This window comes from Salmo salar, chromosome ssa10 (genome assembly GCF_905237065.1).
Source record: "Salmo salar chromosome ssa10, Ssal_v3.1, whole genome shotgun sequence".
NCBI lineage: Eukaryota > Metazoa > Chordata > Actinopteri > Salmoniformes > Salmonidae > Salmo > Salmo salar.
This window is the reverse complement of record NC_059451.1, coordinates 78,723,583-78,737,418: the sequence shown is the minus strand read 5'-3', so window position 1 is coordinate 78,737,418 and position 13,836 is coordinate 78,723,583. Positions and strand designations below refer to the sequence as shown.

Below are 13,836 nucleotides of genomic sequence, written 5' to 3'. Positions count from 1 at the left end.
AAGAGGCTTCTACCCCCAAGCCATAAGACTCCTGAACATCTAATCAAATGGCTACCCAGACTATTTGCATTGCCCCCCCCCCCCCCTTTTACACCGCTGCTACTCTCTGTTGTTACCATCTATGCATAGTCACTTTAATAACTCTACCTACATGTACATTTTACCTCAATTAACCGGTGCCCCTGCACATTGACTCTGTACCGGTACCCCCCTGTCTCGCTATTGTTATTTTACTGATGCTCTTTAATTACTTGTTACTTATATTTCTTATTCTTATCCATATTTTTTTAACCTGTCTGGGCTATTATTATATGCAGTATTTTCACGGCCGGATAAAAAATGTACCCGATTTAATCTGGTTACTACTCCTGCCCAGAAACGAAGAATATGCATATAATTAGTAGATTTGCATAGAAAACACTCTAAAGTTTCTAAAACTGTTTGAATGGTGTCTGTGAGTATAACAGAACTCATATGGAAGGCCAAAATGTGAGAAGATTCCATACAGGAAGTGCCCTGTCTGACAATTTGTTGTCCTTCTGTTGCATCTCTATCAAAAATACAGCATCTGTGCTGTAACGTGACACTTTCTAAGGCTCCCATTGGCTCTCTAAAGCCGCCAGAAAGTGGAATGGGGTGTCTGCTGTCTCTGGTCAAAGTATAACAGCTCTGTTTGTGAGTGGTCAGCCTGGGGACAGTGAGACTTCTCCATGTTTTTTTTTCTCTCTCTGAATGAATACAACGTTGCCTGGTTGGAATATTATCGCTATTTACGAGAAAAGTAGCATAAAAATTGATTTTAAACAGCATTTGACATGCTTCTAAGTACGGTAATGGAATATTTTGAATTTTTTTGTCACGAAATGCGCTCGCGCGTCACCCTTCAGATAGTGACCTGAATGCACGAACAAAACGGCGGTATTTGGATATAACTATGGATTATTTGGAACCAAAACAACATTTGTTGTTGAAGTAGAAGTCCTGGGAGTGCATTCTGACGAAGAACAGCAAAGGTAATCCAATTTTTCTAATAGTAATTCTGAGTTTAGGTTGTCCCAAACTTGGTGGGTGTCAAATTAGCTAGCCGTGATGGCCGAGCTATGTACTCAGAATATTGCAAAATGTGCTTTCTCCGAAAAGCTATTTTAAAATCGGACATAGCGATTGCATAAAGGAGTTCTGTATCTATAATTCTTAAAATAATTGTTATGTATTCTGTCAACATTTATCGTGAGTAATTTAGTAAATTCACCGGAAGTTTTGTGGGTATGCTAGTTCTGAACATCACATGCTAATGTAAAAAGCTGGTTTTTGATATAAATATGAACTTGATTGAACAAAACATGCATGTATTGTATAACATAATGTCCTAGGAGTGTCATCTGATGAAGATCATCAAAGGTTAGTGCTGCATTTAGCTGTGTTTTGGGTATTTGTGATACATGCTAGTTGCTTGGAAATGGCAGTTTTTTTTGTGTCTATGTACTCTCCTGACATAATCTAATGTTTTGCTTTCGCTGTAAAGCCTTTTGGAAATCGGACAACGTGGTTTGATTCAGGAGAAGTGTATCTATAAAATGGTGTAAAATAGTCGTATGTTTGAGAACTTTGAATTATGACATTTTGTGGTTTTAAATTTGGCGCTCTGATTTGTCACTGGCTGTTGAATAGTGTGGGACGATTTCGTCCCACCTCCCCTAGAGAGGTTAAACTGCATTGTTGGTTAGGGGCTCGTAAGTAAGCATTTCACTGTTGTATTCGCCGCATGTGACTAATAAAATTTGGTTTGATAATGTAAGAAATAACACACAAATAAATAAAATACTGCAAAGTTGCTTAGGAGCTAGAAGCTCCATGTCTGTCGACACAATATGTAAAGTGTTTCATGAGCTGAAATGAAAATCCCAAAAATGTTCCATGAGCACAAAAAGCTTACTTCTCTCAAATTTTGAGCACAAATTAGTTTACATCCTGTTAGTGAGAATGTATCCTTTGCCAAGATAATCCATCCACCTGACAGGTGTGGCATATCAACAAACACAATTGCATTTTATCGATGGCAATTTGAACGCACAAATATTGTGCGAGATATTGTGACGAAATCCTGAGGCCCATTGTCGTGCCATGCATCTGCGGTCATCACCTCATGTTTCAGCATGATAATGCACAGCCCCATGTTGCAAGGAGCTGTACACAATTCCTGGAAGCTGTAAATGTCCCAGTTCTTCCACGTCCTGCATACTCACCAAACATGTCACCCATTGAGCTTGTTTGGGATGCTCTGGATCAACGTGTATGACAGCAAGTTCCAGTTCCCACTGATATCCAGCAACAGCCATTGAAGAGGAGTGGGACAACATTTGACAGTCCACAATCAGCAGCCTGATCAACTCTCTGCGAAGAAGATGTGTCGCGCTGCATGAGGCAAATGGTGGTTACACCAGATACAGACTGGTTTTCTGATCCACTCCCCTACCTTTCTTTTTAAGGTATATGTGACCAACAGATGCATATCTGTATTCCCAGTGATGTGAAATCCGTAGCTTTGGGCCTAATTCATTTATTTCAATTAACTGATTTCTTTATATGAACTGTAACTCAGTAAAATCTTTGAAATTGTTGCATGTTGCGTTTATATTTTTGTTCAGTATATATCATTTTCGGGATGGTTAAACGTTTTCAGTGTAAACTTAAATGACTTACAACAGATATAATGTATGTAGAAAATGTATGTAGAAAAGATAATATTATATTTTTAAATAAAATGATCTTTGAGAACAAACAATCACCAAAATAAAAATCAGACTGTCAGGGGGAATCTAAAATTCCCAAAATGTCAGGGCCACCATTGATGTTGTTATAATCTTTGAGTCACTCAGATAGCAAAAGAACAGGGCATAAGCCATTGCAAAATGTATAGAATTGCAGGAAATTAGCTTTTAAACTGTAAAAAGGTCTCTCTCCGCCCCATGGAAAAATGTGTGGAATGGCAGTAAATTTGTTTTAAAACAACATTTTGTCTGCGGCCAAGAGGAGGGTCTCTAGAAATGTTGGACAGCACCATTGGCCACACCCACTACAATGCCCCGCCCCCTACGCTAACTTTGCCACCGCTGCTGAAAAAATCCTAGGAGAACACTGATAAGGGTCTATTTATGTTGGTGGATGTATAATGTCATTAGCGATGGTGAGAAATAAATTGGACTTCTTCGACTTTATTCATTCATGTGTACGGTATGTAACGTCTAGTTGGTGTTTCCTTGCCTTGGATGGTGTGCCTTTGGACGGGCTCTGGTTCCAAGCCTCTCCAGCCTCAAACAAGTGCTTCTTGGAGGACACTGCCTCAGGTGACATGGGGATGTCAATCAGGCCCTGTTTGGCTGCCTTGGCCTCCTGGGAGTACTACACAACATAACAATGTGATATACTTTACATTCCAATTGCATGGAATTTGCATAGAAATAACAGAACTCTAAATCAAAAAGAAAAATGTATCAAGCTTGTTCACTGATATTTATCAAGTCTGATTAGGGGGAAATTAGATAGTATGAAAATAAAGCACAGCAAGTAAAAATGAACCACAATATAATATAGTTAGACATAATGAGAAACATAGGGCTGGATTCAATCTGTATTACTGAAGTTCAGCGTTAAAGCATGATTGAAATTTCAAGGCAATGTACCCGCGTTAGCGAAGACTGCATTCACGGTAAACACTGCATACAGTGCATTTGGAAAGTATTTTTTTTCTCCAGATTTTGTTACGTTACAGCCTTATTCTAAAATTTATTAAATCGTTTTTTCCCCCTCATCAATCTAAGTCCGGGCTCTGGCTGGGCCACTCAAGGACGTTCATAGACTTGTCCCGAAGCCACTCCTGCGTTGTCTTGGCTGTGTGCTTAGGGTTGTTATCCTGTTGGAAGGTGAACCTTCTCCTCAGTCTGAGGTCCTGAGCTCTCGGGAGCAGGTTTTCATCATGAACCTCTCTGTAATTTGCTCTGATCATTTTTCCCTCGATCCTGACTAGTCTCCCAGTCCCTGCCGCGGAAAAACATCCCCAGAGCATCATGCTGCCACCACCATGCTTCACCATAGGGATGGTGCCAGGTTTCCTCCAGATGTGACGCTTGGCATTCAGGCCAAAGAGTTAAAACCTGTCTGGGCTAGGGGGCAGTATTTTCACGGCCGGATGAAAAACGTACCCAATTTGAACAGGTTACTACTCTGGCCCAGAAACTAGAATATGCATATTATTAGTATTAATATTATTTGGATATAAAACACTCTGAAGTTTCTAAAACTGTTTCAATGGTGTCTGTAAGTATAACAGAACTCATATGGCAGGCAAAAACCTGAGAAAAATACAAGCAGGAAATGAAAATCTGGTGCCTGTAGGTTTTTCAAGTCATTGCCAATCGAACACACAGTGACGAAGGATTCATTTTGCACTTCCTAAGGCTTCCACTAGATGTCAACAGTCTTTAGAAAGTTGTTTGAGGCGTCTATGATGAACAGAGACTGAATGAGAAGGCTGGGAAGTTGGTCACCCAGGGAAGGACATCACTTCATTAGCACACGTTCACGAGAGAGGAAGCTCTGTTCCAAAACATTTTCAAGACACAGGAATGGTCCGGTTGAAATATTACTGAATCTTCACGTTCTAAAGGCCCTAAAGATTGATGCTATACAACGTTTGACATGTTTGAACGAACGTAAATAGATTTTCTTTTACTTTTCATCGTCACATTTTCCGTGTGCTTCCTACATTTGGAGAAGCTGAACTGAACGCGCGAAAAACAAGGAGTTATTTGGACATAAATTATGAACTTTATCGAACAAAACAACATTTCTTGTGGACCTGGGATTCCTGGAAGTGCCTTCTGATGAAAATTATTAAAGGTAAGTAAATATTTCTAATGCTATTTATGCATTTAGATGACTCCAAAATGGCAGCTATCTGTATTGCGTAGTGTATTCTTCTGAGCACATTACTCAGATTATTGCAAAGTGTGCTTTCCTAGTAAAGTTATTTTGAAATCTGTCAATGCAGTTGCATTCAGGAGATGTCAATCTATAATTATTTGAATAACAGTTTAATATTTTATCAACGTTTATGATGAGTATTTTTGTAAATTGTAGTACTGATTCACCGGAGGTTTTGGGGGAAATACATTTTCTGAACGTCATGCGCCAATGTAAAATGCTGTTTTTGGATATAAATATGAACTTGATAGAACAAAAAATGCATGTATTGTCTAACATAATATCCTAGGAGTGTCGTCTGATGAAGATTGTCAAAGGTTAGTGCATAATTTTAGCTGGTTTTCTGCTTTTGGTGACGCCTGCCCTTGCATTGAAAATGGCTGTGTGTAATTTTTTGTCTATGTACTGTCCTAACATAATCTAACTTTATGCTTTCGCCGTAAAGCCTTTTTAAAATCGGACAACGTGGTTGCATTAAGGAGATGTTTATCTTTCAAATGGTGTAAAATAGTTGATTGTTTGAGAAATTGAAACTATTAGATTTTTGCTATCTTGTCAAGCAATCCTGAGAACGGGAAGGGGGTTGTCACGAATCCCACTGAAGGTGGCTCCCCTGCCTGCTCGGGCGGTGCTCGGCGGTCGTCGTTGCCGGCCTACTAGCCGCCGCTGATCCCTTTTTCCTTTTCGTTTGGTATGTCTTATTGTTTGCACCTGTTCCTTATTTGTGTCTCTTGATTTATGGTTATTTAAGCCTGTTTAGCCCGCCCAGGTTTGTGCGGGAGCGCACAGGACTTTGCTCTGGAGTTCCGGACCTTGGCTGCTGGAGCGGGGTGGAACGACAGGGCTCTGACGGACCACTATCGGTGTAGCCTCCGGGAGGACGTCCGCCGGGAGCTAGCCTGTCTGGACACTACCCTCTCACTAGATGAACTAATAGACATGTCCATTCGTCTCGACAACCTGCTGGCTGCCCGCGGGCGTCCAGACCGGGCCCTGTTGGTTCCACCTCCAGGCCCTCCAGCTCCCATCGCTATGGAGCTAGGGGGGGCCGCGTTGAGGGGAACCGGAGGAGGAGGCTCCTCCTGTACCCAGTGTGGTCGGAGAGGACACACTGCCGACCGGTGCTGGGGGAGCTCCTCTGGGAATCGGGATGGCAGGCGGAGCACTCCTCGTTCACCCCAGGTGAGTAAGCACCAACCTCACCCAGAGCTCCCTGTTGGTCATATGTTTGTACTTGTAACTTTCCCTGAGTTTAGCCGACCATTAGGGTCAGGGCTGGTCAGGGAGGCCACAGTGCCACTGGACATGGTAACGCAGGGGGATCATGGGGAACGGATTAGTCTCTTCCTCATTGATTCGCCTGCGTTTCCGGTGGTGCTGGGGATTCCCTGGCTGGCCAATCACAATCCTAATATTTCGTGGAAACAGGGGGCTCTCAGAGGGTGGTCAGAGGAGTGTTCAGGCAGGTGTAAGGGGGTTTTCCATTGGTGCGACAACGGTGGAGAGTCCAGACCAGGTTTCCACTGTGCGCATTCCCTCTGAATATGCCGATTTGGCTATCGCCTTCTGTAAAAAGAGGGCGACCCGATTACCACCTCATCGAAGAGGGGATTGCGTGATAAACCTCCAGGTAAACGCTACACTTCCCAGGAGTCACGTGTACCCATTGTCACAAGAGGAAATGGCTATGGAGACATATGTCACGGAATCTCTGAGACAGGGGTACATTCGGCCCTCCATGTCACCCGTCTCCTCGAGTTTCTTTTTCGTGAAGAAAAAGGATGGAGGTCTGCGTCCGTGCATTGATTATCGAGGTCTAAATTCCATCACAGTAGGGTTTAGTTACCCGCTACCTCTCATCGCTACGGCGGTGGAATCATTTCACGGAGCGCGTTTTTTCACGAAACTGGATCTCAGGAGCGCGTACAATCTGGTGCGTATCCGGGGAGGAGACGAGTGGAAAACCGCGTTTAGTACCACATCGGGCCACTATGAGTACCTCGTCATGCCATATGGGTTAAAGAATGCTCCAGCCGTGTTTCAATCCTTTGTTGACGAGATTCTCAGGGACCTGCACGGGCAGGGTGTGGTGGTGTATATTGATGACATCCTGATCTATTTCGCCACACGCGCCGCGCATGTCTCCCTGGTGCGCAAGGTGCTTGGGCGACTGCTGGAGAATGACCTATACGTTAAGGCTGAGAAATGTGTGTTTTTCAAACGAGCCGTTTCCTTCCTGGGGTATCGCATTTCCACCTCGGGTGTGGTGATGGAGGATGACCGCGTTAAAGCCGTGCGTAATTGGCCGACTCTGGCCACGGTAAAGGAGGTGCAGTGGTTTTTAGGGTTTGCCAATTACTACCGGAGGTTTATCCGGGACTTTGGTCAAGTGGCTGCTCCCATTACCTCACTGCTGAAGGGGGTCCGGCGCGCTTGCGCTGGTCAGCAGAGGCGAACAGAGCGTTCAGTCGCCTGAAGTAGCTGTTTACCGACGCTCCCGTGCTGGCTCATCCGGACCCCTCTTTGGCATTCATAGTGGAGGTGGACGCGTCCGAGACTGGGGTGGGGGCCGTGCTATCACAGTGCTCGGGCACGCCACTCAAACTCCGCCCGTGCGCTTTCTTTTCTAGGAAGCTCGGGCCGCGGAGCAGAACTATGACGTGGGGGACCGGGAGTTGTTAGCTGTGGTCAAGGCTCTGAAAGTGTGGAGACATTGGCTTGAGGGGGCTAAGCACCCTTTCCTCATCTGGACTGACCACCGTAAACTCGAGTACATCCGGGCAGCTAGGAGAATGAATCCGCGTCAGGCCAGGTGGGCCATGTTCTTTACCCGTTTCCGGTTCACTATCTCTTATCGGCCAGGTTCACAGAACACGAAGGCCGACGCACTGTCCCGCCTATATGACACCGAGGAGAGGGCCATCGATCCAACTCCCATCCTCCCAGCGTCGTGCTTGGTAGCTCCGGTGGTATGGGAGGTGGACGCGGAGATCGAGCGGGCGTTACGGTTGGAACCTGCACCATCTCAGTGTCCGGCAGGTGTTCAGTACGTGCCGCTTGGTGTCCGTGATCGATTGATTCGATGGGCCCATAATCTCCCCTCTTCGGGTCACCCTGGGATCGAGAGGACAGTGCGGAACCTGAGGGGAAAGTACTGGTGGCCCATCTTGGTAAAGGACGTGCGGTTTTATGTTTCCTCCTGCTCGGTGTGCGCTCAGTGCAAGGCTCCTCGACACCTGCCTAGAGGGAAATTACACCCCATCCCCGTTCCACAGCGGCCGTGGTCACACTTGTCAGTGGACTTCCTCACCGACCTTCCCGTATCTCAGGGGAACACCACAATCCTGGTCATTGTGGATTGGTTTTCGAAGTCCTGCCTTCTCATCCCGTTGCCCGGTCTCCCTACGGCTCTGCAGACTGCGGAGGCCCTGTTTACCCATGTCTTCCGGCACTACGGGGTGCCCGAGGACATCGTTTCTGATTGGGGTCCCCAGTTCACGTCCAGAGTTTGGAGGGCGTTCATGGAACGGTTGGGGGTCTCGGTCAGCCTGACCTCGGGTTTCCACCCCGAAAGTAATGGGGAGAGAGTGAACCAAGAGGTGGGTAGGTTTCTAAGGACGTATTGCCGGGACCGGCCCAGCGAGTGGGCGAGATACGTCCCATGGACAGAGGTAGCCCAAAACTCCCTACGTCACTCATTGACCAATATGTCACCGTTTCAGTGTGTGTTGGGCTACCAGCCGGTCCTGGCTCCATGGCACCAGAGCCAGACCGAGGCTCCTGCGGTGGAGGAGTGGGTGCAGCGCTCGAAGGACACTTGGAGAGCCGTCCAAGACGCACTCACTAAGGCGAGTGGACGGCAGAAGAAGAGCGCTGACCAGCACCGCAGTGAGACCCCTGTGTTTGCACCAGGGGATCGAGTCTGGCTCTCGGCTCGAAACCTACCCCTCCGCTTGCCCTGCCGGAAGCTGGGCCCGCAGTGTGTAGGGCCGTTTAAATCCCCGAGGAGGATAAACGAGGTGTGTTACCGGTTACAACTTCCATCTTACTACCGTATTAACCCCTCGTTTCATGTGTCTCTCCTCAGGCTGGTGGTGGCTGGTCCCATGCAGGAAGGTGAGGTGCCGGAGGTCCCTCCACCCCCGCTGGACATTGGGGGGTCCCCGGCGTATAAGATACGCGCCATTCTGGACTCCAGACTTCGGGGGGGGCTACAGTACCTCGTCGACTGGGAGGAGTACGGCGCGGAGAAGAGGTGCTGGGTACCTAGGAAGGACATTTTGGTTTGGACCCCTCACTACTGAGGGAATTCCACCGCCTTCATGGGGATCGCACTGCGCCTCGTCCTCCGGGTTGCCCTCGAGGCCGGTGGCGGCGCGCTGCGGGAGCCGCGCGTCAGGAGGGGGGTACTGTCACGAATCCCACCGAAGGTGGCTCCCCTGCCTGCTCGGGCGGCGTTCGGCGTCGTCGTCGCCGGCCTACTAGCCGCCGCTGATCCCTTTTTCCTTTTCGTTTGGTATGTCTTATTGTTTGCACTTGTTCCTTATTTGTGTCTCTTGATTTATGGTTATTTAAGCCTGTTTAGCCCGCCCAGGTTTGTGCGGGATTATTTTCGTCAGAGTGTTTTTGTTGTTGGATGTGCTGGCGATCTACTTGTATTATTTTATATGCGTACTGTGGACCCGTTGTAATTGGGCACTTCGCATTTCACGTCGGTTGTGTTGGCGTCGACTGTTTTTGCATTTTAAGGAATAAATACATTTTTTCCTTACCTCTGCTCTCTGCACCTGACTCCTACCACCACTCCCAGCTTTCGCTGACAGGGGTCCCATAGAGGTTAAATCTTGGTTTCACCAGACTGGAGAATCTTGTTTCTCATGGTCTGAGAGTCCTTTAGGTTCCTTTTGGCAAACTCCAAGCAGGCTGTCACATGCCTTTTACTGAGGAGTGGCTTCTGTCTGGCCAATCTACCATAAGGGCCTGATTGGTGGAGCGCTGCAGAGATGATTGTCCTTCTGGAAGGTTCTCCCATCTCCACAGAGGAACTCTGGGGCTCTGTCAGAGTGACCATCAGGTTCTTCTCCCCCAATTGGTCAGTTTGGCCGGGCGGCCAGCTCTAGGAAGAGTCTTGGTGGTTCCAAACTTCTTCAATTTAAGAATGATAGAGGCCACTGGATTTCTGGAGACCCTCAAAGCTGCAGAATTGTTTTGGTACCCTTCCACAGGTCTGTGCCTCGACACAACCCTGTCTCTGAGCTCTATGGACAATTCTTTCAACTTAATTGATTGATTGTTGCTCTGACATGCACTGTCAACTGAGGGATCTTATCTAGACAGGTGGGTGCATTTCCAAGTCATGTCCAGTCAATTGATTTTACCACAAGTGGACTCCAGTCAAGTTGTAGAAACATCTCAAGGATGATCAATGGAAACAGGATGCACCTGAGCTCAATTTCGAATCTCATAGCAAAGGTTCTGAATACTTATGTAAATAAGGTATTTCTGTTTTAAATGTTTTATGTCTTTGCAAAAATGCCTAAAAACCTGTTTTCGCTTTGTCATTATGGAGTATTCTGTGTGGATTGATGAGAGATTAAAAAAAAAAGGCTGTAACATAACAAAATTAGAAAAGTCAAGGGGTCTGAATACTGTCCGAATGAACTGTGTCTCGTCTTTAGAAAAAAGTTAACAAGGCATGGTAGTAATCGGATGATGCAATAGTGGCTTGTGAAATACTGCCCTCACGGGAAAGGAGTAAGAGGGCCCCTAACACTTACTCACTCACACACACACTCTACTCCCATATACAGTAGAAGTCGGAAGTTTACATACACTTAGGTTGGACTAATTAAAACTTGTTTTTCAAACACTGAACAAATTTCTTCTTAACAAACTTTAGTTTTGGCAAGTCGGTTAGTACATCTACTTTATGCATGACACAAGTAATTTTTCCAACAATTGTTTGCAAACAGATTATTTCACTTATAATTCACTGTATTACAATTCCAGTGGGTCAGAAGATTACATACACTAAGTTGACAATGCCTTTAAACAGCTTGGAAAATTCCAGAAAATGATGTCATGGCTTTAGAAGCTTCTGATAGGCTAATTGACATCATTTGAGTCAATTGGAGGTGTAGGTGTGGATGTATTTCAAGGCCTACCTTCAAACTCAGAGCCTCTGTGCTTGACATCATGGGAAAATCAAAATAAATCAGCCAAGACCTCAGAAAAAAAATTGTGAAAAGTGAAAATCAATCCCAGAACAACAGCAAAGGACCTTGTCAAGATCCTGCAGGAAACAGGTACAAAAGTATCTATATCCACAGTAAAACGAGTCCTATATCAACATAACCTGAAAGGCCGCTTAGCAAGGAAGAAGCCACTGCTCCAAAACTGCCATAAAAAAGCCAGACTACGGTTTGCAACTGCACATGGGGGACAAAGATTGTACTTTTTGGAGAAATGTCCTCTGGTCTGATGAAACAAAAATATAACTGTTTGGCCATAATGATCATTATGTTTGGAGGAAAAAGGGGGAGGCTTGCAAGCCGAAGAACACCATCCCAACCATGAAGCACAGGGTGGCAGCATCATGTTGTGGGGGTGCTTTGCCGCAGGAGGGACTGGTGCACTTCACAAAATAGATGGCATCATGAGGCAGGAAAATGATGTGGATATATTGAAGCAACATCTCAAGACATCAGTCAGGAAGTTAAAGCTTGGTCGCAAATGGGTCTTCCAAATGGACAATGACCCCAAGCATACTTCCAAAGTTGTGGCAAAATGGCTTAAGGACAACAAAGTCAAGGTAATAGAGTGGCCATCACAAAGCCTTGACCTCAATCCTATAGAACATTTGTGGGCAGAACTGAAAAAGAGTGTGCAAGCAAGGAGGCCTACAAACCTGATTCAGTTACACCAGCTCTGTCAGGAGGAATGGGCCAAAATTCACCCAACGTTTTGTGGGAAGCTTGTGGAATGCTACCCGAAATGTTTGACCCAAGTTAAACAATTTAACGGCAATGCTACCACATACAAATTGCGTGTATTTAGACTTCTGACCCATTGGAAATGTGATGAAAAAAATAAAAGCTGAAATAAATAATTCTCTCTTCGATTATTCTGACATTTCACATTCTTAAAATAAAGTGGTGATCCTAACAGACCTAAGACAGGGAATTTTTATTAGGATTAAATGTCAGGAGTTGTGAAAAACGGAGTTTAAATATATTTGGCTAAGGTGTATGTTAACTTCCGACTTCAACTGTACTTATAGTATGAAAGAGATGAGAAAGCAAGCTAAGCCTAGCCTCAAGTGCCCATCAATCCTCTCCCATATGATAAAGTAGTGGTGGTTTGACGGACTGTGAGGCTGAGGTTTAACTACAGTATATACAGTAACTTTGTATGTGTGAGACTGACACTGCGCATCACCTTTAGAGAGGAAGAGAAGGGGACAGAGAAGTCTGGCTGAATAGTCACCAGATGAAAGCATTCATCACACAGCCTTCATGAATGGGGCCTCTGTCTTTCGGGAGGAAGGGAGGGAGGGAGAGAGGGAAGGAGGGGGGAGCAACCAGGTGGGAGCTAACCTCAATGGCGTGGGTGTACTGCTCCAGCCTGTCATCGATCTTGGCGAGGAGAACAGGGGGCTGTGTCTTCTTGAAGCTGTTGCTGTATCCAAAACAAAGACACTCGGTCAGTGAAAATGTTTGTGGGAAGAAAATAATACATTTTAAAGATCTCATCTGACTGGCTATAGGCCCGCAAGTGAACAGGGATCATCCTTCCCCTCCCCGAGTGAAATATCCTTTTTCCACATTGTTGTGATACACCCCCCTTGGTAAAATGAGCCACTTGAATCTACACTGCCATTAGAGAGTGGATGGGATTACGTGACCTCTTACAGCTTCTGTCAAGACTGTCTTTCAGGCCCAGTATGAAGCGTGCTCACTGACCGCAGTGGGACCCAGTGCAAAGGATCCCTACACACATGTGCACACACACGCGTGCACACGCACGCGCGCACACACGCACACGCACACACACACACACACACACACACACACACACACACACACACACACACACACACACACACACACACACACACACACACACACACACACACACACACACACACACACTGCCAGTTGCCTGAACCCCACTACACAAGAGTCCTAATCTCAGACATATACACTAAACAGAAAAACAAACTGTGTGGGACAAATCTGGAAATACTGACCCTATTTCCTGCATTTCAACATGGCCTCAAAACCATTTATATTTGAAAAGAGAGCTCCCATGAAAGGCATGTGTGAGTCATTAGCCTGATATGGCTGGCTAGTTTGAGGATTACATAGCTTCTTCACAGGCATGGTAGGATTATTTTAACTTCATAAACGTGCACAGCCCACAAATCTTTATTTGGACGGTGTTTTGTTCTGCAAAGACGTTGAAATTGGGTTTTCTGAATGATGTCATGTTTTCTATCTGCATGAGCGAGGCTGTTAAAAGTGAAGGGGTGAAGAAAGCTGTCTGTCAACCGAATTCTTCTCCGGAAAGATTTGATTCGGTCTTACAGTGTTTTTACACACATCAACAAGGGAGTGGAACACCCACATTAAAGGACTATCACACACAGTGATCCTTCCCTCTGTCCTAAAAAACCTGCCTAGACTAAAACATGAAGTCACACTCAATTCCTCAGATCTCAAACCTGCACCTGGAAGATAAAGTTTACGGTGTCCAATAAAAAACATATTTTGACCAATGGGTAAAAATAATACTTAAAACACATGTTAATTGTGTAGATAATCCTCTAAGGAAGCCAATGGTCCAACCTCATGA

General features: G+C 45.5%; 1 protein-coding gene across 4 annotated transcripts in view; it reads right to left on the bottom strand.

The window, feature by feature from the left end:
- lsp1a (lymphocyte specific protein 1 a) overlaps window positions 1-13,836 on the bottom strand; it is an 80,476-nt gene that overhangs the window by 21,673 nt on the left and 44,967 nt on the right. For 2 of the 4 annotated variants that reach the window (XM_014124558.2, XM_014124559.2), the window contains 2 exons: window positions 12,579-12,660; window positions 3,265-3,402 (listed from right to left, as the gene is read on the bottom strand). In XM_014124558.2, the coding sequence (XP_013980033.1) occupies window positions 3,265-3,402; window positions 12,579-12,660 (220 nt within the window). The remainder of the gene's footprint in view (window positions 1-3,264; window positions 3,403-12,578; window positions 12,661-13,836) is intronic. The other 2 variants (XM_014124560.2, XM_014124561.2) reach the window with 1 other exon arrangement.